The sequence below is a fragment of the Leopardus geoffroyi genome, chromosome D3 (genome assembly GCF_018350155.1).
Source record: "Leopardus geoffroyi isolate Oge1 chromosome D3, O.geoffroyi_Oge1_pat1.0, whole genome shotgun sequence".
In the NCBI taxonomy this organism is placed as follows: domain Eukaryota; kingdom Metazoa; phylum Chordata; class Mammalia; order Carnivora; family Felidae; genus Leopardus; species Leopardus geoffroyi.
In genome coordinates this window covers 19,549,190-19,575,292 of record NC_059339.1, presented here as the reverse complement: position 1 = coordinate 19,575,292, position 26,103 = coordinate 19,549,190, and the positions used below count along the sequence as shown (strand labels likewise).

The 26,103-nt window shown below is 40.9% G+C and overlaps 1 protein-coding gene across 2 annotated transcripts in view; it reads left to right on the top strand.

Moving 5' to 3' along the window:
• SPECC1L (sperm antigen with calponin homology and coiled-coil domains 1 like) overlaps nucleotides 1-26,103 on the top strand; it is a 141,107-nt gene that overhangs the window by 80,446 nt on the left and 34,558 nt on the right. For both annotated transcript variants that reach the window (XM_045459260.1, XM_045459259.1), the window contains exons 10-13: nucleotides 4,413-4,503; nucleotides 18,320-18,403; nucleotides 20,419-20,575; nucleotides 24,270-24,372. In XM_045459260.1, coding sequence (XP_045315216.1) covers nucleotides 4,413-4,503; nucleotides 18,320-18,403; nucleotides 20,419-20,575; nucleotides 24,270-24,372 — 435 coding nt within the window. The remainder of the gene's footprint in view (nucleotides 1-4,412; nucleotides 4,504-18,319; nucleotides 18,404-20,418; nucleotides 20,576-24,269; nucleotides 24,373-26,103) is intronic.

Below are 26,103 nucleotides of genomic sequence, written 5' to 3'. Positions count from 1 at the left end.
TTTTTTTAACTTTTTCCTGTGTGACGTTTAGGGTAAAAGTGCACTCCTGCATTTGTAATGCTGCAAGTTAGTGGCTCTGTATTTGCATGTATATAGAAGGTGTTATGCTCTTAATTTACAAGAAGGCAAGGGAATTCCATATCCCATCTATAGATGTAATGCTTTTTTTTTTTTTTAATGTTTGTTTATTTTTGAGAGAGAGAGAGTGCGATCAGGGGAGGGGCAGACACACACACACACACACACACACACACACACACACACACACAGAATCTGAAGCAGGCTCCAGGCTTCAAGCTATCAGCACAGCCCAGTGTGGGGCTCAAACTCACAAACTGCAAGATCATGACCTGAGCCAAAGTTGAATGCTTAACCGACTGAGCCAGCAGGGTGCCCAGATTTAATGCTCTTTATGTGCTCTCTGTTAATCACACTTTTTCTAAAGACCTCAAGATACAAATAAAAGCAAAATAAAGGTGCAAAGTATAAACTTCAAATAAGGTGAAGTTTCTTTAAATGGTATATGTCAGTTGAAATTTAATGTACAAAGCATGACTTTATAAATCTTTGTAAAGATAGGAGGTAAAAGATCTCTGTAAGTTGAAAAAGTTAATAATTACAAGTCCCATTTAGTAGCTTTGTAGTCCTTGGTTATTTATAGTTAGCACAGTGCTTCTCAAACCTAATTGTGCATAAAAATCATAGATTCCTGGGCCTCATCCTAGTGAATGAGAATCTCTATGGAATAGGGCCCAAGATTGGCATTGTTAGTTTTCAAAACTCTCTGAGTGGGAATTCTTCTAGCTGTGCAGGAGTGGCGGCCAGATTGCTCTGCCACCCCAAGCAACTTGAGCACTGGACAAATTATAGGAAGCAGTTATATTCAGACACATACAACAGGCAGTACAAGACTGTGATCCATGAGTACAAGTTAAGAAAAGTCCTGCTGGGTCCACACGTGTCCTGTAGGGAGGTTTCAGATGGTGGTACAGGGGAGATGAATCCAGATAGAGCTGGGAAGGGGGAACTAGTTGGGTCTGAAGAGACCCAGATCAGCATTCAGGAAGAATGAGAGAGCTAGAATTTGCAGGGCAGAGGACCTGGGAGAAGGGAGCTACACAGAGGAAGGGCCTAGAACTCTGCAGAGGCATCCCTGTGAGTCTTTGCTTAAATGCCAGTCACAGGGTGAATTCTCACAAGGCTGCATGAACAATTTTCAGGAAATAGAATTACCAGGGAGCTGTCAAGCAAACACTTCCCATAGTTCACACAGGGCAGGGAATCGTTTGAGTTGTCACTGGTCACCATGGAGAAATCTTGCAATACTTGGAACATTCGTTAGAGACCCCTAAGGGGCACACCATAAAGTAGAACTAAATAGCAGCTCTTGAGTAAACACTATGCTAGACCTACCTTAAAAGACCTTAAAAATAAAGCTCAAAAAGACCTAGGAGATCCATGAGTAACTGGGATACTCAACCTCTCAAATACTTCTCAGTGACTTTCACCTCCTGGTAGTCACACTCTTATGGAACCATGTTGGCTGGACTTCCTGACTCACTTCTGATGAATAGAGTGTGGCAAAAGGCATGGGATGTCACTTACAAGGTAAGGTTATAAAAAGATTAGCTATGTCTTGAGGACCCCTCTTGCTAACTCTTAGATCTAGTCGCTCCAGTGAATAATCTAAAATTGAAATACTGGGGCGCCAGGGTGGCTCAGTGGGTTAAGTGTCTGACTTAGACTGGGGTCATGATCTCACAGTTCATGAGTTTGAGCCCCGCGTCGGGCTCTATGCTGACAGCTCGGAGCCTGGAGCCCGCTTCGGATTCTGTGTCTCCCTCTCTCTTTGCCCCTCCCCCTGCTCGCACTCTGTCTCTCTCTCTCAAAAATAAATAAACATTAAAAAAATTTTTTAATTGGAATACTTAGCGATACATTTAACAAAATACTGTGCAAGATCTGTACAGTGGAAAGTATAAAACATTGCTGAGAGAAATTAAGTAATAAATGGAGAGATATATTCATGGATTGGAAGACTCGTTGTTATTATCTTATAGTTCTCCCTTACGTTGATCTGTAGATTCAGCACAATCCCAATGACAGTCCTGCATGCTATTTTGTAGAAATTGATAATAAAAATTTAAATTTATATGGAAATTCAAAGGACCCTGAATATCCAGAGCATCTGGGGGATAAAAAAGGAAACAAATTTGGAGGACTTATACTACCTGATTACAACACTTACAGTAATCAAGACAGTGTGGTACCAACCTAGTTTGTTTATTTATTCATTTTTACAAAGTCTTTATTAAGCTGGTAAACTCCCCATCCCACAAATAGCTAGAGTACCAGAAGTTGCAGTTCTTGACATAAGTTTAAACATAGACATTAGATCAGCAGAATAGATGGAAAATCCAGCAATAGGTCAGTTGATTTTCAACAAAGGTGCCCAGGTAATTCAATGGAGAGGGATAGCCTTCCCAACAAAGGATTCTGGAACAGCTAGAATCAACATGGGGAAAGAATAACCACAACCATTACCTCAAGGCATGTATAAAAACTGAAACTGGGGCTCCTGGGTGGATAAGTTGGTTAAGTGTCTGACTTTTGATTTCAGCTTAGGTCATGCTCTCACAGTTCATGAGTTTGAACCCCGCATCGGGCTCTATGCTAACAGTGCAGAGCCTGCTTGGGATTCTGTCTCTCTCCCTCTCTCTCTGCCCTTCCCCCATGTTCTCTCTTTCTCTCTCAAAATAAACTTAAAAAAAAAAAACAACTGAAATTGACTGTAGACCTAAATGTACATGCCAAAGCTACAGAACTTCTAAATGAAAACATTAGAGAAAATCATCCTGACCTTGGAGAAGGCCAGGATTTCTTATTTAGGACACAAAAAGAATGAATTATAAAATAAAAGTAATAAATTGGGCATCAAAATTTGAAACTGCTCTGAGAGATAATTAAGAAATGAAAGACTGGAGGGGTGCCTGGGTGGCTCAGTCAGTTGAGTGTCTGACTTCAGCTTGGGTCATGATCTCACAGTTCGTGAGTTCAAGCCCCACATTGGCCTTCTGTGCTGACAGCTTAGAGCCTGGAGCCTACTTCTAATTCTGTATCTCTCTCTCTCTCTCTCTGCTCCTTCCCCGCTCATGCTCTGTCTCTCTCCTTCAAAAAAAACCAAAACAAAACAAAACAAAAAAAACATTAAGAGATGAAAGACTGGGGAGAATATGATTGCAACACATTTATCTGTCAAAACACTTGTATTCCAAGATGTATTTGTCTTCTTGATCGAAGACAAACCAGTAAATAGCAGACAAAAGATTTTAACGTTTATTTATTTTTGAGAGAGAGAGAGAGCGCCAGAGAGAGGGAAGAGGAGGGGCAGAGAGAGAATCCAAAGCAGGGTCTGTGCTCGAACTCACAAACTGCGAGACCACAACCTGAGCCAAAGACAGATGCTTAACCAACCGAGCCACCCAGGTGCCCTGCAGACAAAAGATTTTAAAAGTCCCTTCCTAAGAGAAGATACACAAATGGCCAGTAAACACATGAAAAGATGTCCAACATCATTAGTCACTGGGAGGTAAAAATTAAATTTACAATAAGATCCCATTATGTACCCTTTCAGATGGCTAAAATTAAAAGACCATATCAACTGTTGATAAGGATGTGAAGTTGAGCCGTGCATACTTTTCTCCTGGGAATATGAAATAAGTAGTTTGATGCTCACTAGATGAAAAAAAAGACTGGGGAAATAAGCATGACAGAAAGGACAGAGATGTAAACACCATGGACTGTGTGAAAATAAGTAGTTTGGTGGTATTTGAGCATTACCTAGAGATGGCAGGAGATGAAGCAGAGGAGAGAAGGTATAAGATCAGAGATGGGGAAGCCAGTGGGGAAGTCACTGCAGTGGTGCTGGATCAAGATGATGGGTTGTACTGGGGCAGTTGTAGTAGGAGCACATTTCATATTTAGCTGATTGGTATGTAATATTTAAGAATTTAAACAAAATAATGAGATCACACTCAAAATACCAGGGGTCAGTGATGTGGGGAAGGAAAGTATGACTATACAAAAGTCATGGGAGGCATCCTTGTGGTGATGCAAATGTTCTCTATCTTGTGTGTATCAATGTCAGTATCCTGGTTGTGATATTATACTGTACATGTTACCATTGGGGTAAACAGTAATGGGCACATGGGATATTTCTGTGAATTTTTAAAATAGTGTATTGATTGCATTATATGCCTGTAAGTGTGTGTATGGTTAGTCTTATTATAATCATGTGGAAAGAATTATGCAAATTCATAACTAAATATTTACTCTCTACAACATTGACTTTATTTGTGAGTCCCAGCTCTAGATTTAAGCTAACTTTGATACCGTTTATCTTATGATTTCAGAGACATTCTATAAGTGGGCCAATCTCTGCATCCAAACCCTTGACAGCGCTGTCAGATAAGAGACCAAACTATGGGGAGATCCCTGTTCAAGGTATATCTGTCACAGTCTTTCACTTTCGCTATTCATTTTTTATTCTTTAGACTTTTTTGGCTAAATAAATTTTGATTTTCTTTGTTCTTGACATTATTTCAACTGATCTGGTATATATCTTTATCAGAAGTTTACTAATTATATGTCTTAGTTATAGATGGGGAGATTAGTTATTAATAAATGCATCTTGGAAGACAGCTCTCTCGTAGCATTACAGTAGACAGTGGAGGGTCCACACCATTACTGGACACTTTGTTTTCATAGTTCTTCATGGGGTACGTACTGCCCTCCGCATTTTATAGCTACTGAAAATGAGGTTTCAGAAAGTTAAATAATTTAACACAGGTTAACATAGTTCATGAATAGTGGACCCAGGCAGCCTGACCAAAAAGCCCATTCTTTCAACCTCTGTATTCTGTATTACTGTCCACAAGAGGAAACTGAGACTGAGACATGAGGTCCAGATAAGGTCCATTCCTTTGTCCACTGGTAAGGACATTTGGCCATTTTCACACAGCTTGTGGTAGAGCCAGTACCAGAACCCACATCTCCTGCCTTTGGAAATGAGAGCTCCTTCTCTTACCTACACTGCCTCTTCCTGTATGGTGCGGAAGTGCACTGGAGAAATGGTTTCTGGCATTGGGGATGGTGCTGTGAGATGCAGATGTCGGACTTCTTTTGCAGTAGGCATGGATGTGCTCAGGGGTGCACATCCCTCAGGAGCCTGGAGCTCTTCTCACTGATGCATGCTGGACACCTCCATGTGTTTCTCTGCACATTTTCTTGGTTGTGGCAGGTAGCTTCTAAGCGTGAGACTACAAAGTTTCAGCAGTTTTGGGGAGGAAATAAACAGACTTGAGAGAATTAACCCTTTAAAGAACCCAGAGGATGCTCTATGGACTCCATGGAGCACCTGGTGCAGGAGGCATTCCTTTTGGCAATGGAACTGGCCCTTTGCAGCCAGTCTTGAATGTTCAGATGAACTGGTTGTGCCCATATTTAGGGACAATGGAACACAAGATGGTGCTGCTGCTTCCCTGTACAAAGGCTTGCCTTCTACCCCTGCTTCTTTGCCCTGGTGCCTTCATCAATCATGACTTGAGGTCTTTTCTCCTCTCAGAAGGTCCTTTTGTTAATGGAAAAAAGAGTAGAAGGTATCAAGTCTCTGTCTACATCTTGACCATGTTCTCACCCTTCCCTCCCAGATGAATTCATTAAGGATTATGTATGTGTAGAGTGCATATATCATCAGCCTCGTGTGTGCTGGCCATTGACTTCTTTGAGGCTGTCTTCTCATCTGTGAATTGGAAATAATCGCAAACTTCTTAAATCTCTCTCTTCCCGGGCTCTTAAATCCATTCTCCGTCTTTCACCCTTACCATTCCACCAAGGTTGCTTCTGTCAAGGTTGTCAGTGATGTTGTGGTTCTAACCTCTCAGTCCTCATCTGCTATGAACTGTAGGCAGCATGTGGCCCTGTTGAGCACTCCCTTTTCTGGGATGTTCTTTTTGCTTTCTGTGATGCCCATTCCTGTGTCTTCTCCCTCCCTCCCAGGCTGCTCATCCATCTCCTGTGCTTGCTCCCCCTCCATGACCTGTCAGTGGTGGTGTGCCTCTGAGCTCAGTCCCTGGGCCTCTCTTCTCTCTCTGTACTCACGCTGTTACTATATTCTTTTTCATGGCTTTAAATGTTATTTGTCAAATGGATATCTCCAGTCTGTTTCTCTCCCCTAACTCTAGACTCATCTATCCAGTTGCCTATTCAATATCTCCGTTTTGATATTGAATGCTCTCAGACTGAGTGTGTCCAGTACAAGATTCTCGTATTTCCTAAACTTGTTCTACCTGTAATCTGTCTTCTCCATCTCAGTTAATGGCAGTTTTATTGGAGTCATCCTTAACCCCCTTCTTTATCTTAGACCCCATATGTGAGAACTGTGTGGCTCTTTTTTTTTTTTTCATGATCAAATCCATTTTTTAATTGGAGTATAACTGACATGTAACATTGTATTTGTTTCAAGTATACAACACAATGATTCGGTATTTGTATACCTTACAGAATGATCACCACAATAAGTCTAGTTACTAGATACCATCTGTCACCATTACAAAGTTACAAAACTGTTTCATTCTTTAGGAAGCTCCATTGGCTCTGCATCCAGATTCAGAGCATTGCTCTTCCCTCTACCACCATCTCCCTGGTCAAGCCACCATCATTTCTCACAAGGGTTCTGGCAAAAAGATTCTTAATCCCTCTCACAGTCTATTCTTAACCCTTCAGCCAGCGTAATCTTGAAAAATAGAAATTGTAACACGTCATTCTACTTAAAACCTTCCCCTAGCTCCCCATTTCTCTCAGAAGAAAAGCTAGAGTTCTCTTAGTGGTCTCTAGGCCCTCCCAGTGTGGCCTTGGTTGCCTCTCTGGCCTTCCCACATTTCTCTCTCAGTCACTCTGCTCAGCCACATGGGCTTCCTTGTGCTCCCTGGGCACTCAGGCACACTCTTGACTGAGGAGCCTTGGGCTGGCGTGTCTGCTGCTGGAGTGCTCTGCTGTGTGTCCAGATAGCCCACTCTTGCCTTCCTTCAATGCAGGTGAGGTGTTCTAGTCTCACCTCAGCTGGACCCTGCATGCCATACTTAAAATTATAAACCACACTCTCCTTCACATGCCCTTTCCAGGACCCCTCTTCCCTTTAAAAAATTTTAACTTAGTACTTATCCCTTCGGGCAGGCTACATAGTTGACTTGTCTGTGACTTTTATTGTCTGCCTCCTCCCTAAACCGGGAGGTCCGTGATTTCAAGGATTTATGTCTGTTTGGTTCACTGAGGTATCTCAGCACTTGTTACAAGGTACTGGGCTCTTGATAATAAATTGTAAGATGAGTGAATGAAGTTAAAGCCTGTAAAAGGCTTAGCATAGATTTTAGTCCACAGTAAATGCCCACTGTTAGATTTTATTACTATTATGTGTGAACTTAATAGCACAAGTGGCTGAGAAGGATGGCTCTTTATTGTCTGAGTACAAGATTTTAGTTCATTGCAAGGCAACCAAGGTCTCTAGAATTTTGCTTAGCTGCCGGCAGGTGGTTGTGAGAAAGCATCACTACACGTTATGTTTTGGGCATCTATAAGCTGCAGGCACTAAGGACAAAAATAGAAGCCAAGGGTTCAGGAGCACTCCTACTCAGCTGCCTGTTGCATGTGCCCTAGTTCTATCAATAAAGTCTGCAGTCAGCGCCAAGTTCAGTTGGAGCCAGGAGCCACGATACCACAGCCTTTGAGAATATGTATAAAATAACCCTGGGCCAGTGACAGGCCTATGGGAGAGACCCCTATCTTTAGAGCCTTGAGGTGATCCTTGGACACCAGAAAAAACCGAGTCCCCATGTCACTGTTGGAGAAAGATGGGGATGCCCCATGCTCCAGTGAGAAGTGACTCAGGGCCTTCCAAACTTCCGAAGGTCATGCTGAAGCCGACCATGGGAGCCTTCTCCCCTTTCAGCAGCTACCTTCCCAGGCTCTTCTTGATCGGCTCGCAACTAGGCAAGGTTTACTGGGGAAAGCCAGCACCTGCAGTGTTTCTTGAACTTACCTGTTGACAAGACTTACTTGAGTCGTTTTGTAAAATAGGGAATCCTGGGCCTCACCTCAGATCTACTGCCATATACTCTCTAGGAAAGGGAGCTTGGAAACTTCATTTTCATAAGCACCCCAAGTAATTCTGGGAAAGGACAAATTGGGGAAATTGGGCAAAGAATATTATTTAGTTTTTCCTATTAACTTGGCTTTTGTGGGTACAGAATGGGGGTGTGGAAGGTTGGTGGGCCAAGGTTATTGACACAGACTAAATGTGTTAAATGTCTCCAGGGCTCTGCTGAATGCAACATTTCCCTGGTTCTCCTCATTTTATTATCTGGTAATGTATCAAATGATAATGCCATTGGGTATGGGGGTATGTGGTCAGTCTGTGTTAATTCAGGTCTCCTTCTCCACTTTAGACTGTGCTTCATGGGGCTTAGCTGAAACAGCGCAAATACAAGAGAGAGTGGGCAACATACCTAGGTGAATTTTTTTTTTTTAATGTTTATTTTTGAGAGAGAGCACAAGCAGGGGATGGGCAGAGAGAGGGGAACAGAGGATCTGAAGTGGGCTCCCATGCTGATATTGAGCCTGATGAGGGGCTCGAACTCACGAGCCCGCGAGATCATGACCTGAGCTAAAGTCAGAAACTCAACTGACTGAGCCCCCAGGCACCCCTTTACTTAGGTGAATTTTATTTGAGAATTTGTTGATAGTGTGATCTTTTATTTTAAACAGTCATTAGAGAAAGAAACCACGTATAAAACAAAGAACAACTAGGGGGCTTGGGTGGCTCAGTTGGTTAAGCATCCGACTCTTGACTTCAGCTCAGGTCATTATCTCATGGTTTGTGGGATTCAGCCCTGTGTTGGGCTCCACACTGACAGCACAGAGCCTGCTTGGGATTCTCTTTCCCTTGTTCTCTGCCCCTCCCCTGCTCACTCTTTCTCTCATTCTCTCTCAAAATAAACTTAAAAAAAACAAAACAAAAAAAAAAAATAGCAACTAAGAACAACCAAGTGATTCTTGGTCATAAAAAGCCACCATGGTTATCGAAACTGTGATAAGAGAGTAGGATTTCTAGGCTCTCTCTTGAAGCACTTTTCTTCCTTGATGGTTTCTTTTATTATGACATAAAGAACAATGTATAATTTTCATTTTGAAAATTTCAGCGGCTTCATTACCAAAATTTTAAAAGGTGCTGCCTCTTGTTCTACTACACTTAAGTTAGAGAATTTGGTGTTTTTGTCAGTTAAGCGTATTATAACAGGTATAGGGGTTTTGTGTTTGCTCTATTTTAGCATCATGCTTATGTGTCAGTTGCAGAAAAATGTTTCAGTCGAGAAATCTTATCATAAAGGGACTAATCAAATGCTGTTTGGTTGGTAATGTTGGTTAGGGTCATGACTGTGCCCCCTCAGTGACTCTTTGTAGATAGGATATGAGTTAGTGTTTATGGCCTAGTAAGCAGGAAAGGATAGATCTGCTAACCAGATACATGCATACAGGTGGTTGAAAAGGTGTTTACTGTCCCCACTTGCACAGTGATCTTATAAGGTCCAGAGTGTTAAGCAAAAGACTTCAGCTGGATGTTGCAGATGGTTGGGGAACCTAGGTTTGCTTAGTATCAGGGTGACCTGGTGAGTGTCCTGTGTCATGGCTCGGATATTTGGTATCTGTGAAAGTTGATTAATCCAAGTGTAGTTATGTTCTGTAAAGAAATTCATACTTTATGAAAAAAATTTTTATTTTAGAGCAAGTGTGAGTGAGTGGTGGGGGAAATGGAGGGAGAGAGGGAGGGGGAGAGAGAGAGAGAGAGAGAGAGAGAGAAAGAGAAATGAGTCAGAGTCTTAAGCAGACTCCATGCTTAGTGCAGAGCCTGCCACAGGGCTTGATCCTGACCTGAGATCATGACCTGAGCCAAGATCAAGAGTTGGACACTCAAACCAACTAAGCCACCCAGGTGCTCCAAAGAAATTCATACTCTTTTTTTCTTTTTCTTTTTTTTTAATGTTTGTTTATTTATTTTTGAGGCGGGGAGAGAGAGAGGGTGCATGTGCACACACAAGCCGGGGAGGGGCAGAGAGAGAGGGAGACAGAAAACCCCAAGCAGGCTCCATGTTGACAGCACATAGCCCCACGTGGGGCTCGATCCCACCACTGTGAGACCATGACCTAAGCTGAAATCGAGAGTTAGATGCTTACCCGACTGAGCCATCCAGGCGCCCCAAGAAATTCACACTCTTATCATCTGTTTAAATTGTATTACTTGAATCTAGAGATGTAAAAAAGTTTCAAAACACAGTATTTTGAAAACATTGATTTATGGTAAGGGTGCATATAATAAATGTGATACAAAGGAGGTTTTACTAGAAAGCCAAATCTTTGTTAAAAGTTACAGTCTCTTTTAAGTTAATATAAGTAAAAGCAAAAGAGCTTTCTGTTTACAAAGTTTCACAATAATTTTCATTCTTCAGAGGACAGATCTAAATCAGATTCTGGATCTGATCCAGCCCTAGATCCAGCTCTAGCAGCACAATTCCTAGGGAAAATTCAAATAGACATACTACTACACTACCCTCTTTTATTTATAGTCTAGTGAGTATCTGCCTATTCACTTTGAAACATTCCCCTTCTCCGTCCCTGCCCTTTCCTTCTTTTTCTCTGTAGTTCTTGGTATTTGTCTTGATAAACCAGAGTATCTAGGCTTATATTTTTTTCCCAACATACTATTATGAAAAATTTCAAACATACAGAAAAGTTGGAAGAAATTATATAGTGGAAACCCACATCTTACTATCTAGATGCTATAGCATTTTGCTGTGTTCACTTTATCATATTTATCCATCCCTCTATCCATCTTTTTTTTAATGCTTTTTTTTTTTAATGCTCTTCAAGGTAAGTTGCAGTCGGTACACTTGAGCATGCATTGCAATATTTATTTATGGTGTTCTCTCAGCCTTTAAACTCTTGAGATAAGTTTAGCCTTACAGAAGAGTTGGAAAAATATTACAGAACTCTCTTACACTCTTTCCCCAGCTTCCCTTATGTGAGCATCCTATACAACCATAGGGCAGTTATCAAAAATAAGAAATCCGTATCATTAAAATATTATGAACTAAACTACAGACTTTGGATTTCACCAGTTTTTCCACTGCTTCCCATTTTTTATTCCAGGGTCAAATCCCGGGCCCCACTTTAAGACTTAGTTGTCTTACCTCCTAAAGTCTCCACCAGTTTATCAGTCTTTCTCTTTCATGACTTTGAAGAATACTAACCGGTGAACTTTTTAGAATATCTCTCAGTATGGGTTTGTGTGGTATTTCCTTCTGATGGGGTTGAGGTTGTGTACTGTCGGGAAAGCACCCCGACAGAGGTGAGATGCCCTTCTCAGGGTATCATCATATCAGGGGCACGTAAGGTCAGTACATCTTACTGCTGGCGATGTTGGCCATGATCACTTGGTTAAGATGGTTGGCTGCTGGTAATTAATAAATATCCTGTTCCTGTTTAAACTTTCTTTCACTGCTTTTAGCATCTGTTTGTGTATTTTGCCTGCAGTAATTATTACTATGGTGTTCTATACCATGATTTTGTTTTCTTTCTTTCTGTAAAGAATTATTTATATTATTATATCTATTGTTCTATTTATAACATTTATTTGTATTAGTATAGACTCATGGGCATTTATTTTATTCTTTGGGTTGTAATCTCTTACTGTTATTTCTTTTGTTAAATTATTTCAACTTGGGAGCCACTGGGAACTCTTTCACATTGATTCCTTGCTCTTTTGACACAGCCCCCCTCCCCTCAAAAGCATTTTCTTACTTTTGGGCACCAAGTGATCCAGACTTGTTCTTTTTCCTCTACTAGCTCTGGAATTAACCACTTCTCCAAGGATCCCTGCTTACTTTTATTAGAGAATAGTATTTGAAAACAAGATCTGGGTGCTGGCTTTTTGCTCATTGAGGTTTCAATGCCTCCTGTCCCTCTCTGGATGGAGCTAGGAAAATTTTGCATGTATACCAACCCATGTGTACATACACATATGTATTATTTCTATATCAAAAACCATGAGTTTGTGCTGATGTCTCTGACTCCAAGCCAGCACCAAAGGGTGCATTCTAAGCTTTTTCCTATTCCTTATTTATACCTTCTTTCTCCCGACAATGAGAAACCTGGCTCTCACTATCTACAATATATTGACTTACTTGTTGAACCCTCCTGTTTGTATGCAGTAGTTTCAAAGTTGCTACACCATACCCCTGTGAGAAGCAAATCTACTAAAGTACAGTACACACAGTTCATTTTGTGTTTAACCTTAGAGTATCCAGTCAAAACCCCTGTTTTCTTAAAGATACGTAGATCAGCCCCTTTTTTCATCACTCTCAGTGTGGTTATATCATGCTTCTGTAATACAGTTAGGTTAATTTTGTCACAGTCTGCATTTCATCCCCTCCCCCCCCCCCCCAGTTCTGGTTGATTAAAAAAAAAAATTGTATCCAGTAAAATTCATTCTCTTCTGTGCATTGTAGGGTGTTTAGCAGTAACCGGAGACATGGTTCTCACAGTTCTGTTTGTCTAATTTCAGCAGAGAGATCGAAACCATAAGCTAAAAACAAATAGGAAAGCCTAGTTGGTCTTGTATGTTTGTCTACTATTTCCATCAGAGACTTTAACATATTCATCATAGACTTCAAATGCCCTGTCCAATAGTTCCAACATTCTGCCATATCTGAGTCTGGTTTTACTGATTACTTTGTGCCTTGACATAGTGAACTGGATTTACTGTTTTTTTTTTTTTTTTTCTTCTTGCTTTCTGTGTATGAATTCTTTATTGAAAGCTGGACATCTTGGGGGTGCCTGGGTGGCATAGTCGGTTAAGCATCCGACTTCAGCCAGGTCACGATCTCGCGGTCCGTGAGTTCGAGCCCCGCGTCAGGCTCTGGGCTGATGGCTCAGAGCCTGGAGCCTGTTTCCGATTCTGTGTCTCCCTCTCTCTCTGCCCCTCCCCCGTTCATGCTCTGTCTCTCTGTGTCCCAAAAATAAATAAACGTTGAAAAAAAAATTAAAAAAAAAAGAAAGCTGGACATCTTGTATAGGGCAGTAGATTGTTTTTTTTGTTTGTTTGTTTTGTTTTTTTTTTTGCCTTGACACGGGCACCTGTCTCCATTAGTTGTTTAGTGTGGGAGTTTGAGTTAATCTGTGCAGGAGCTGGGTTGGGTTTGAGTTTTGTTAAGTTGCTGTGATGTCCTCAGTGCATAGCAGCCTTCCAGTTACTCCAGTAGTCCTAGTGTTTAGAGAGGGGCTGGTGTTTGGGAGTTTTCTCAATGTCTGCTCCAAATTCAGCTTTAGGCTGCCTTTGCATTGCATCTCAGCTAGGGCTGGTCTCATACTCTTGCAGCTCTTTCAGCTGAAATGTCTTATTTATTCATTTGTTGAGAACATATTTTCTTTTATAATGTTCAACATGTTTGTAATAATAGCTGCTTTAAAATTCTTTTCTGCTAATTCAATACATGGGTCATCCTTGGGTGGTTTCCATTTCTTTTGAGTGTGGGTCAGTTTTTTTCTCTTTCTGTGTATGTCCAGTAATTTTGGATTGTATCCTGGGTGGTGTGAATCACACATTGTAGAGATTGTTTTCTATTTTGTTCCTGTGCAGAAAATTGGGGTTTGATAGCAAGGAATTAACTTGGCTCACCTCGAACTCCATCCAACCTCTCTTTTCCTTCACTTGAAATACCTGTTCAGTTATTTTGTCCTTAATTCAACTCCTTAGAATCTGTGCTTGTGGTTTTCGGAGGTCAGTGAGAGATTTGGGCAGAGTTTATATACAGAATTTGTGATTCTTTCTGGTATTTCCTCTACTCCCTCCTTTTCCAGCATCTTTGGTTGTCCTGAAATATATCTTCTGCTTCTTCAAGGCAGTAAAGCTGCGGGTTTTCTACCATTTGCCCTGTATGGCCTTAGCTGGGGTCTACACTCATGCCTATAGCCATAAACTGGGAAATTTGCCCCCTGCTCTTTCCTCTTCTGCCTGCTTTTGGATTCTCTTTAGTGTCTTTAAGTGGTTGATTTTCTTTTCTTTTTTTTTCTTCAGATTTTGTGCTTGTTTTTGGCAGGAGCATCGGTCTATTTGGAACTACTCTCTGAACAGAAATTGGCTATTTAGGCTCCTATTTCTAAACCCACTATTTTGCCTGTAAATTTGTTTGGGGAGACAATATAGGGACAACTGCCTGTACCTGTTTATTTCTGTGATTTCTAAAATAAGAGAATTAAGGAGCAGACCTAGTATGCTCACGTTATCACTGCCTGTCTGTTGAAGGTAAACAGAACACTTCTATGTAGGTTATCGCTTCCTCTGAGCCCTGGATCTCATCCCCTTAGGTTTCACAGATGCTGTTAGCCTTGGACTATTACCCCCTTCTCCTATATCTTCAACTTTACCCTCTCTACTGGCTCCCTTCCACTGTCATTTAAAAATGCTCACATCTCACCGAGGTTAAGAGAAAGAATTCTCTCCCTTTCCCCACCTCCTGCAGCTACCATACTTTCTCTCTTCCCCTTGCACAGCTTGTCCTCTTCCTCTCTCCCCAATCACTCCTCAGCACATTCTTGCCTTGCTTTTGTCCCCACCAGTGTATGAGATTGCTCTGACCGAGGTTACCAGGGCCCCCAGGTCACCAAGTTCATTCTCATTAGCTCTGTGCTGATAATTTCCAAAGTGATGTATCCCCTCTGACTTTTCTCCTGAACCTCCGCTGTTGCTCTGCATCTTCCCCTGCATCTCTCATAGGGTTCTCAAATTCAGCATGTTCTCATCTATCTTCCTCCCACAGTACTTTTCCCTTTTCTTGTCTGTGTATGTGGAACCTTATCCGTTGTCACCTCCATATCCATTGGGTCAGCAAGTCTGTTGATTCTGCCTCATTGAACAGCTCTTGAAGCTGTTTACTTCTCAGGGGCGCCTGGGTGGCTGAGTCGGTTAAGCGTCCGACTTCAGCTCAGGTCACGATCTCGCGGTCCGTGAGTTCGAGCCCCGCGTCGGGCTCTGGGCTGATGGCTCAGAGCCTGGAGCCTGTTTCCGATTCTGTGTCTCCCTCTCTCTCTGCCCCTCCCCCGTTCATGCTCTGTCTCAAAAATAAATAAACATAAAAAAAAAAAAATTTGAAGCTGTTTACTTCTCTCCATCCCCCCGGCACGGCCCAAGTCCAAGTCGTTCTCATCCCTCCCCTGCACAGTCTAATTCCTCATCCTGCGTGCACTGTTGCCCTTCACTCCGCTTCATCCACAAAGATGCTTTCCTAATAAAACCTTCATTGGCTCCTCACTGCCAGCAGGATAAAGTCCACACTCCTTAATTTGGCCTGCATCACCTGCATGCTTGCCCTTGCCTGCTCTGGCCCTTCCAGCTTGCCTTTGCCACCTCATCTTCTCCTTTCCTCCACCCTGTCCTCTGAACATAGCCACCCTGGGGTTGTTTTGGTATGTGCTGAGCACTCAGCTGGGAACACTCTCTGTCCTCCAACCTCTCCTTTGCCTGTATAAAAGCTATTAATTACCCTTCTTGTCTGAACTGAGATGTTATTTCCTGGGGAGGCTTTTCCGGACCTCCCCTCAAGAGCAGGTCACGTCCCCTGTTGTGTTTCCAGAGTCCCGAGTACTTGTTCTTTCCTAGCATCCCTCACTTATAAAGACTTTTTAAAGAAGCCTGGCTTCTGCTCTAGATTCTGAGTCCCATTTCTTGCCTCTTCTCTTCCTTTCTCTGACCTTTGTACCAAGCCCAGTGCCTAGTGAGTAGTGGACATCCAAGGGATTTTTGTTTAATGAATGGATTAGAGACAAGAAAAGCTCCATATGACAATAGAATAGACTCTATTACTGTAAAATATAATCTCTCCTGCTTGCCATACTTGACTGTAATACACTAATCTTACTTCCTGAAAAGAGATAAACTGACAGTATGGCATGAAGGTGGAACCCAGCTGCTTACAGCAGGAGTCTTTGGACATGTGCTCCCACTGGGGCAAGTGCCTCTGAGCGAGTGTGAGTCTCACGGTGAAAATACTTCATGGAATGGCTGCAGGCTGTGTTGTGCCTGTTGAGTTTACCACAAATAATTTTGAAAAGAATATCCGAACTGGGGCTTCAGTACAATTTTGTACATTTTCAAAAAGTAGGTGTTGGTATGTGGTAGGGCACCACCTGCTGACTTGAGACACATTTGGATCCTTAGACATGCAGCAAGAAAAGACTTAGCCAGCGTTGAGCAAAGGAATCGTGAACTTTGTTTCAGTTGTGTGCCTGTGGTGTGCAGTGTTAAAGAGAAAGAAGTCAGGTAATTTAGAAACACCTTCCCTGGAGAGAATGGCAAGGGCTTCTGGCCTTGGCCAGCATGCTACGTGTTTGGATTCATTTGTCTGTACAACCTTTGTTTTCACTTGCTTCATTTGCTGTGTTTTGGGAGATTAAGAATTTAGGGAAATGACTAGCTGCAGAATCGTAAAATGGAAATTTTGATTAAATTAAAAATGTTGATTTCTGTTTCCTACTATTTCCGTGTTCTACTAACTTTGTTTTGTCTGTCAGACGTTGTGCATAATATGCTTTTCCTGTGAGGATGAGTGCCAACTGCTGACAGGGTTCAGAATTCTGATTGATGCTTGCTTGCAGGCTCTTCGTACAAAGGTGATATTTGTTCAGGATTGGGAAGATGTAATGACTGTAGGCTGTGTAAGTCCTGTCTTCCTTAAGAAAGGAAGTTCATCCTTCTCAAAGTTGTGTGTAATTAGAACCAAATGTTCTTTATACACTTAGAAAATAAATTTTGGAATAACAGAGGTGCTATCCTTGAAAGGTGCCATATGCCATTACTTTTGACATCATGACATTCTGAGAGGAACTATTTTTTTTTTTAATTGTTGGTCCTTAAAAAGAAGTGGTGAATGACCTGTTTGACTAATGTACAGTAAATCTTGTCTTTTCCCTTGTTAAAATATGTTTGCTATAGGGCCATTCTTAGACAGTGAGGCTAAGTCTTCATTAAATGTAAGGGATGGTGTTTTCCCTCATGCTAATCACATGTCCTTAGGACATGGCAGCCAGGCAGAACATCTAGTCCGTCCGTCCTTGTGCTTGTCGTCCTGGCCTGACTACAGCCTTGTTAGGCTTATAGCCCTAGGTAAGAAGTGTGCTGGTCTGTGTTTGGGGGCTCCCACTCTGGGGTAGCAGGTCCTGAGGAGGTGATGTTGAAGCTAGACCAGAAGGGTGATGAAAGTAGTCAGGCTATGGAGGAAATGGAGGAGGAGAATAGGAGGGAGGAGAACAGTGCCAGTGTTTGAGGAACTCCAGAAACTCCCAAGATGACTTGTGTTTAGAGAGCAAGGGAGGAGTGGAACAGGGTGCGGCTGCAAACTGGACAGTGGAGGCACTCTTTCTCTGCGTCCTTCTTTGAATTTCAGAAATGTCTGTTGCTTCCTTGTTGCCCTCAGACTAAAGTCCACATACTAGGTAATGAAGGCTCTTGTTAGTTAGCCTCATTTTCCCTTTAAAGCCCCTTTCTCTGTCGCCGTCTCTGATTTCCATATGCCCCATGTTGAGGCCACTGGGATTTTATCGTTCTGTAACTTGAATGCTCTTATACCTTTGTTCTGCTTGTTGTCTGGCTGAAATACTGTTCCCACCCTTCTTCTCTACTAGTAAAGCTCAGCTTAATATCATTATGTTGTTGAAGACCTCCCTGCTGCCTGAAAGCAAAGTGAGTGGATTCTCACTCTGTGGTTTGATAATACTTTGTCATTCTGTTATTCTAATCGTCCTGTCCTGACTTGTCTCTGGTTGTGTATATGTATGGATTCCCCACTACTGTTAGGCACAGAAGGGCAAGCCTTTGATTTAGCTTGTACTTTTAGACCTACATACAGTAGGGGATCTTTGAATTTTGGTTGAGTTGCGTCAAAGTGGTAAGTAGCAGTCAGTGATTTAGAAGCATTCATCTGTATCAAATCTTATCTCTAGAAATCAAACATTGAATGAAATGTTTCCCACAGTCCTTGTCTGAGGAAACTCTTTAGTAGACACGGACTCCATAGGGAATTGTTAGAGTGCCCTGGATTGAGAAAGAAGGGTTAGCTTCCAGGGGGACAGGAGGAGAGCTCACCTTCCTGCTGCCTTTGTTACTTCAGAGTTCAGTGTCTGATGTCTTTATTTTGACCCTTCCCATTTTGTGCAGAGCATCTATTAAGAACATCTTCAACCAGCCGACCTGCTTCTCTGCCAAGAGTACCTGCCATGGAAAATGCCAAGACCATCTCAGGTGATGACTTTTATCTGGAATTTCCCTTAGAAAGACTTCCAGAGGTCTTAGTGATGGTACTGAATACTTTCTCTTTAGACTTACCTAGCTTTTCTTGCCTCTTTAGCTCTTGAGTTGATTATTTTCACTCTGAATTTCCCCTGTTGTATTTTTCAGATTCTATAGAAATCACATTTCATGGCCCTGATTTCAAAATAATCAATTTCATGGCCCAAAACTAGATTGTTCCATTTATTTAATAAGATTTGTGAAGTGCCTAGAATGGGCTAGATGTCGTGCTGAAAATATAGGTTGATACAAAGTTGGTATAGTTGTGAAAGATTCTAGTATTAATCCCAAGGTGTGTCATGACTGTTATTTCAGAGCACACCAAAAATTCTCTGGAAACCAGATTTTTCCAGTATAAAAAAGCCATCCTATAATGATGAATGTAACAAGCTTACTTTGTCTCATAGAGCTAATCCCAGTTTATCAGTTGCTTGCATTATTTTCCCTTTGTGGCCCTTATTTGCCCTTAATAACTCAGCTAGAAATTGGACCAGAAAAGGAGAAATTCCTATAACTTTACCTCATACAGTTAACCTTCCACTTGCATGGGGATTTAAGCTAGTACAGTTTTTACGCATTATAGCCAGATCTTTGTATTAGTGGGAAGTCCAGCCAAAATTACCATCCCAAAGCTCAGATTCCAAAGCCTTTTCTTGCTTTTTTGAATTATTTTTAAAGTTTATTTATTTATTTGGGGGGGGAGGGGTAGAGAGAGAGGGAGAGAGAAAATCCCAAGCAGGCTCCACACTGTCAGCGCAGAGCCCAATGCAGGGCTCAAACTCATGAACCATAATATTATGACCTGAGCCGAAGTCGGACACTTAACCGACTGAGCCACCCAGGTGTGCCCTCAGTTTCCTCTATTTTATATAAAATTATGAAAGGGGTTCTCATCCAGTTTCCTAGCACACCACTTAAAAGAAACTGCTGATTTAAGGCATATGAAGATCTGATATTGAAAGAAAAACAAGAATAATCACAAAATTATGTCAGAAATATTTATAAATGTATCATTCTAATAAGATCATGTAATAGGACAAAGCGTCTCTCTCCTCTGGATCTTTACAGACATGACTTCACTAATGCAGAGTTATATTCTGCTTGTGACCATCCTACAATCACCAAGAAAATTTTAGTCCATAAAAGCAGGGGCAGTTTCAGTAATCTGGGAAGAATTACTGATGTATAACATTGATTACAGCCAGCTCAGGGCACCTGTATATCCAGCATCTTCTGATGTGAGAGAGTATATGTCTGAGGTCAGGAACTTTGTCTCATATTTCACTTCTTCCTGCATTCAGCCCAGAGCCTTGAGCACCTGTGCCAACTCAGTGCCTCCTTGCTAGAAAGCTGCTTTTGTTGTGGCTCTGTTACCAACGGCTAAAGCAGGAGCTACTTCCACTTAGCAGTTCTTAGAACTTTCTGTAATTCTAACAAGGTGTGATGGCTTACTGTGGTAGCCTTTCAAAATAGAACTTTTCTGACTGATCTTGTTTCTCGGTAGTTGAATTGACACCTTTTGGTTTTCTGTTTGTCTCATTGGTTTATGTTTTTTAAAACATGGCCTGACCCAGAATTAAATGATGATGTATTTTTCCTTTTTTTCCCCTTAAATGGTATTTTGGCTATGTTCAGAAGGGTTATGTTTCCTTTAGTTGAGAGTAGATAGTATGTTCTGTGATTGTTATGGTGATGGATAAGATGTATTCCATACCTTCAGGAAATGTGGGGTTCAATGCATATCTCAACTACTGCATCTTTTTTACAGGTTTTTTAATGAAAGAAATAAATCCTTCCAAGTTACCAGTATGATAAAGGAAATGTTAGTTTTTTTCATATATGGTAATTTCTACTTTTTTTTGGAACCTGCTGAAGAAAAGGTCTCAAAAACCTAATTTAAAAGTATTTTATAAAAGTAACCATCTTTCTCCATTATGAAATGCATAATGACTATTTTTCACAATCAGTATCTCGACGAAGTAGTGAAGAGATGAAACGAGACATCAATGCACCCGAGGGAGCATCGCCAGCCTCTCTTATGGCTATGGGAACCACGTCTCCACAGCTTTCCCTGTCTTCCTCTCCCACGGCGTCCGTCACCCCCACCACCCGAAGTCGGATAAGGTAGAGAACAGTTAATACTGATGGATTTCATGTATACCTCTCCTAGCCTTCAGAGATCAATAATCAGATTATAAAATAATGGCAATCGAGCACTGATTTTTTTTCTTTCTGGGTTATTGTTTTCTCATCTCTTCTATGCCCAGAATTGGGTAAGATGGTATAGAAGTGAAAGCAAGGCAAAGTGAAAGAGGTGGTTCCTTTCCTCCTAAGCATTGTGAAATTACAATATGGGGTGTGGGTGGAGGGTTAGGGGGAAGCTTCCTAGGGGAGTGGTGTCTGGGTGTGGAGGGTGGGCTGGCAAGGTCAGCAAGGTCAGAGACGTGAGTGAATGTACGTCTCTGTGAAGGGTGAGTAACCAAGGTTTGGGGGAGCTATGGGTAGGTGGTACAGCATGTGCAGAGAGGATGGGCACAGAAGACCAGAGGAAGGTGTGGACCCACCATATCTGGGGGCAGTGGAAGAAAAGATTGATAGGGTAGGGTGTGGCTAGGCATGGAACCTCCTTACAGTCAAATTGAATCACTTTGATATAGTAGGAGATATAAAGTGGGGTAAATAAATCAGAGTGAGGAGATGATTCAAGGATTCTTCCATTGTGGACAAAAATCGGGGAACACAACTGAAATGACATTATAATATTTTGGGGACAAAGATGCTGAGTCCGAATCAGTATGACAGCAGTGGAAATGGTGAAGGGAAGGTGGGACTCAGGAGGCTTTTCACAGGGAAAGATGATTGGTTTTGGTAGCAGGTTTCTAGAAAAGGAATGGAAGAATGAGAGCCACCAGAGACGGTTCTAATTGTTCTAGACCAGAAGGTGGGAACATGGTGCCACACTGATCTTTGGCAAACAGTACCTGAAAATGTAGTAGTATATTTTATTCATACTTCTCTTATGTCAGAATCCATTTGGGACTAAGAAGTAGTTATAATTTAGAGGAAAAAAAAACATTTCAAAAAGATAGCATACATCGTATATAGGGGTGAGGAAAACTGTCGAGGTGTATTGGGAAGAATTGAAGGAGGGATAGGAGTGGATTTCAGAACTTTAGCCTTATATGTATGAGAATAAAATGGAATGTTTGGCCTCTCAAACTCAAGTTATATACTTTAGTTTAAAGCTCTGACTCTAGGGGCTCAACCTCTAAGAATAGTGGTCCTATAAGCTGTGCGCCATCAGAGCAAGTAGGGGTACAGTGATGATGAGGGTAGCTCATGCTCTGCCTAGGCTCATGCAGGGAGAGCACTGTTCACACCTGTCTCTGTCCTGGGTGGTAGGCCATACCTGTAGTATGCCTGTGGGAAGTGCACCCACTCTTCTGGCTCCCCTACTCAGAAGCTGTGATCTTCAACTGGAAGGTGTCTTCATCTTAGAATGAAGAGGTTATGAGAGACGACCCTCCAGCTCTGGGAGGCTCTTTTCTGAAGCTTGCCATTGTAGTCCATAAAGTTAACTCTTCTTTGATGCTTTAATTTTAAGCTGTTTCTATAAACAAACAGACCTGGTGTGAGCCAGAGTAAACCTTTCACATTGATTATAGTAGTATTATTTTAAGCATGTTGGAGATTTATTCATTCATGCATTCATTCATTCATTTGGCTTGTTTTTTTGTGTTCGTATTTCATTAACTTTATTCTCATTCTCTTTTCTTATGTTCAGTGGTATTATAACACACTTCTTTGGGCTTTTTAAACCAAAGCAGGAGTCTGGTGGGCTGGCATGCAAACATAAAAGTCTATTTCTTCAAGACAGCAGTCTTAACTCCTTGCTGGAAATTTTTGTATTTTACTTTTGGTTCTAAGATAAATCAAACTGGTGCTGCTTCAGCACACCTCTGAATTGGAAAAGCTTCAGTTATAAATATGTACTCTTTGATTTTCTAGCATAGCTTGAAGGGTGAAAACATAGAATCAATGCACTGAAGAATATTAAGCCACTTGTAATATAGTAGCCTTTAGGATACTTATTGGGCATAAGTATACTTAATGGGGTGTGGGATAGAATCTCTGCTTTATTCCTAAAGTAATCACTAAAAAATAGAACAAACCTTTAAGGGTATGCCACTTACCAAAGAGCAGGTCATTTTAGAAGCGCTCTCTCTCCAGGTATTCGTCAAGTAGTTACTAAAAGGCAGGATTTGGTCCAGGATATGTCAGATTGTATGCCTTACTTGCTTCATCAGCAGAGTGATCACAAAATCTTTTTTGATTCATTGTCTTATTTAGAGCAGGATATTTATTCTGTCTTCAAGGAAATTGACAGTGCCTAAAAGGTACCCTACATATAATTTTAAGACATGAATTGTAAGTAGCCGTTGTTGTGTTTTTTTTTTTTTTTTTTTTTTTTTTTTGAACTCCTGTGGTGTGTCTACTTTATAGTAAACTTTGAAGTTCCTTGAGGGGGCAGGAACCCTGTGTTGTTCACTATCCATTGCCTGGCAGAGTGGTGTTCCATAAGGAGGTATTGAACAAGTGAGTGAGTTTACAGAAAAATCCCATTTTCTATGCAAGATAAAACTCTAGTTACCTGTAGTCAATAAAGAGTGTATATCTTCACAATAAACACATTTGAAACATTTTATGAATGTTTTAATGTGTGTTGCCATCTGTTGTCTTATCTGCTTCCCCTAAATGTAAGCACCTTGAAGGTAGGAACTATGCCTTTTAATCCTTCACTTTGCATAATCTTGCCCTTTGTATCTACAATAAGTGATTTATTTTTATTTATTATTTTTTAAAATTTTTTTTACATTTATTTTTGAGAGAAAGAGAGAGAGACAGAGCACAAGTTGGGGAGGGGCAGAGAGAGAGGGAGACACAGAATCCAAAGCAGGCTCCAGGCTCTGAGCTGTCAGCAACAGAACCCGACGCGGGGCTTGAACTCATAAACCGTGAGATATGACCTGAGCCAAGTTGGACACTTAACCAAATGAGCCACCCAGGGGCCCCAAGTGATTTATTTATTTTTTTTTTTAAATAGTTAAAAAAATTTTTTTAATGTTTTATTTATTTTTGACAGAGAGAGACAGAGCATGAGCAGGGGAGGGGCAGAGAGAGAGGGAGACACAGAATCCAAAGCAGGCTCCAGGCCCTGAGCTGTCAGCAGCACAGAGACCGATGCGGCGCTCGAGCTCACAGACCGTGAGATTATGACCTGAGCTGAAGTCCGACAGACGCTCAACCGACTGAGCCATCCAGGCGCCCCCCTCCCACCAAGTGATTTGTTTTTTAAAAAAATATGAAATGATTGAGGACATAAAAGGTTGAAAACAAAAACTAGTAAAATAAAACTAAAGCATAAAGATTATGGAAGGGCAAGATACTGAATAAAAGTCTGCCATAGCAGCTTTCATATGCAGCCACTGTCAGGTTGTTTTTCCTCCTGAGCATTCTGGAAAGCATTCCATTAATTGTGAGTGCACACCATACTAAATCTTTGCCAGTTTCCATGTGGATAATGAACAGAGTCCATCCCTTCAGATAGCAGAAACTGGGTCTGTGAGGATCCTGTAAAAATTGAGAAGTAAAATCAATTGAATGAAAGCCTACATCTTGCTATTAGATGCCTTAGTATGTGCAATTATCCCATCCAGGAATGCAAACTGACACTGTTCTTTCTTCTTTGTGGGATTTCTGGTTTATAATGTGCTCAAATAAAAAATATTTTAACTTTGGATTCCTTATTTTCACTTAGGGAAGAAAGGAAAGACCCTCTGTCCGCATTGGCGAGAGAATATGGAGGATCAAAGAGGAATGCTTTGCTGAAGTGGTGTCAGAAGAAAACAGAAGGCTATCAGGTAATCATATGGTTCCTTTCTCCCACATGAGCAAGGGCCAAACCAGGTGCTGGAGTGTCAGAGCTTGCTACACATCTCACATTAAAATGGGGAATCCTGTGCTGAGTTTCAGGATCACATTCAACACAAAGTCTATCCCAAACTTGGCTGAGTGTCACTTGGATGGCATAAATTTTTTACCTTACCAGAGTAGCTAATCTTTCCAGTACTTTTATTCAGCTATTATAACACTTTCTTTTTTTTTTTTTAATTTTTTTTTTTAACATTTATTTATTATTGAGAGACAGAGAGAGACAGAGCATGAGCATGGGAGGGGCAGAGAGAGGAGGAGACACAGAATCCAAAGCAGGCTCCAGGCTCTGAGCTGTTATCACAGAGCCCGATGCGGGGCTCGAACCCACAAACCGCAAGATCATGACCTGAGCCGAAGTCGGATGCTTAACTGACTGAGCCACCCAGGCGCCCCAATATAACACTTTCTTAACTAATTCCTGTTAACTGCCTTCACTGAGGTCCCATCTGATCTAAGAGTGAAAATATATTTATTTTACTTTAAATTAATATTTTCGTCAATGATTAAAATTATAAATTTTATGTTATATTTTACTACAATAAAAAATTACTTAGCAAAAAAATAAAAGTAAATGAATGGGATATAAGTAAATAGAAAATCAGCAAGGATGTACATGACTTGAAGTATATACTAGATACTATATATCTAGATACTAAATGTAGATAGATAGTGTATCTGCATATCTGTACAGATATATATGGATAAATGAGTTATATTCTGTATAGGCTTGGAGACTCCTGGCATCCAACAACAGAAGAATACACATTCTTCTCAGGTGCACATAGAACATCACAAGTTAGGGTATATGTTGGGTCATAAAATGATTCAATAAATTTGAACAAAGATTGAGATTGTATCGAGTATCTTTTCTAACCATAGTGGAATGAAATTAGAAATGTGTAACAGAAGGAAAATTCACAACTAAGTGGAAATTAAACACAATTTCTAGATAATCAGTGGGCAAAGAATAAATCACAAGGGAAATTAGAAAATAAGAATGAAAGTGAAAACACAACATATCAAAACTTATGGGAGGCATTGAAAGCAGCTCTCTGAGGGAAATTTATAACCATAAACACCTACCTTTAAAGAGAAGAAATCTCAAATCAATATCCTAACCTTTCACTTTAGGAAAGTAGAAAAAGAATAGCAATCTGAGCCAAAAGCAATCAGAAGGAAAGAAAGATTACAGCAGACAAAACAGTAGAGAAGATTAATGAAACCAAAAGTTGGTTCTTTGAAAAGATCAACAGATCAACAAACCTTTTGCTAGATGGACAAAGGAAAAAAGAGCAGACTAAAATTAAAAATCAGGAATAAAAGAGGGGACATTACTAGTGACCTCACAGAAATAGGGAATACTTATTTACTTAGTAAATAATAATAGGAATACTTAAAAGGGAATACTATGAACAATTGTATGCTGACAAATTGGGTAACCTAGGTATGAAAGGGGAAATTCTTAAATATGCAAACTATCAATTATGACCCAAGAAGAAAGAAAATCTGAATAGATCTATAACAATGAAAGAGACTGAATTATTAATCAAAACACTTCCAACAGAGAAAAGCTCAAGGCCAGATAGCTTCATTGGTGAATTCTGCCAAATGTTTACAAGAATTAACACTAGTCTTTCTCAAACTCTTCCAAAAACAGA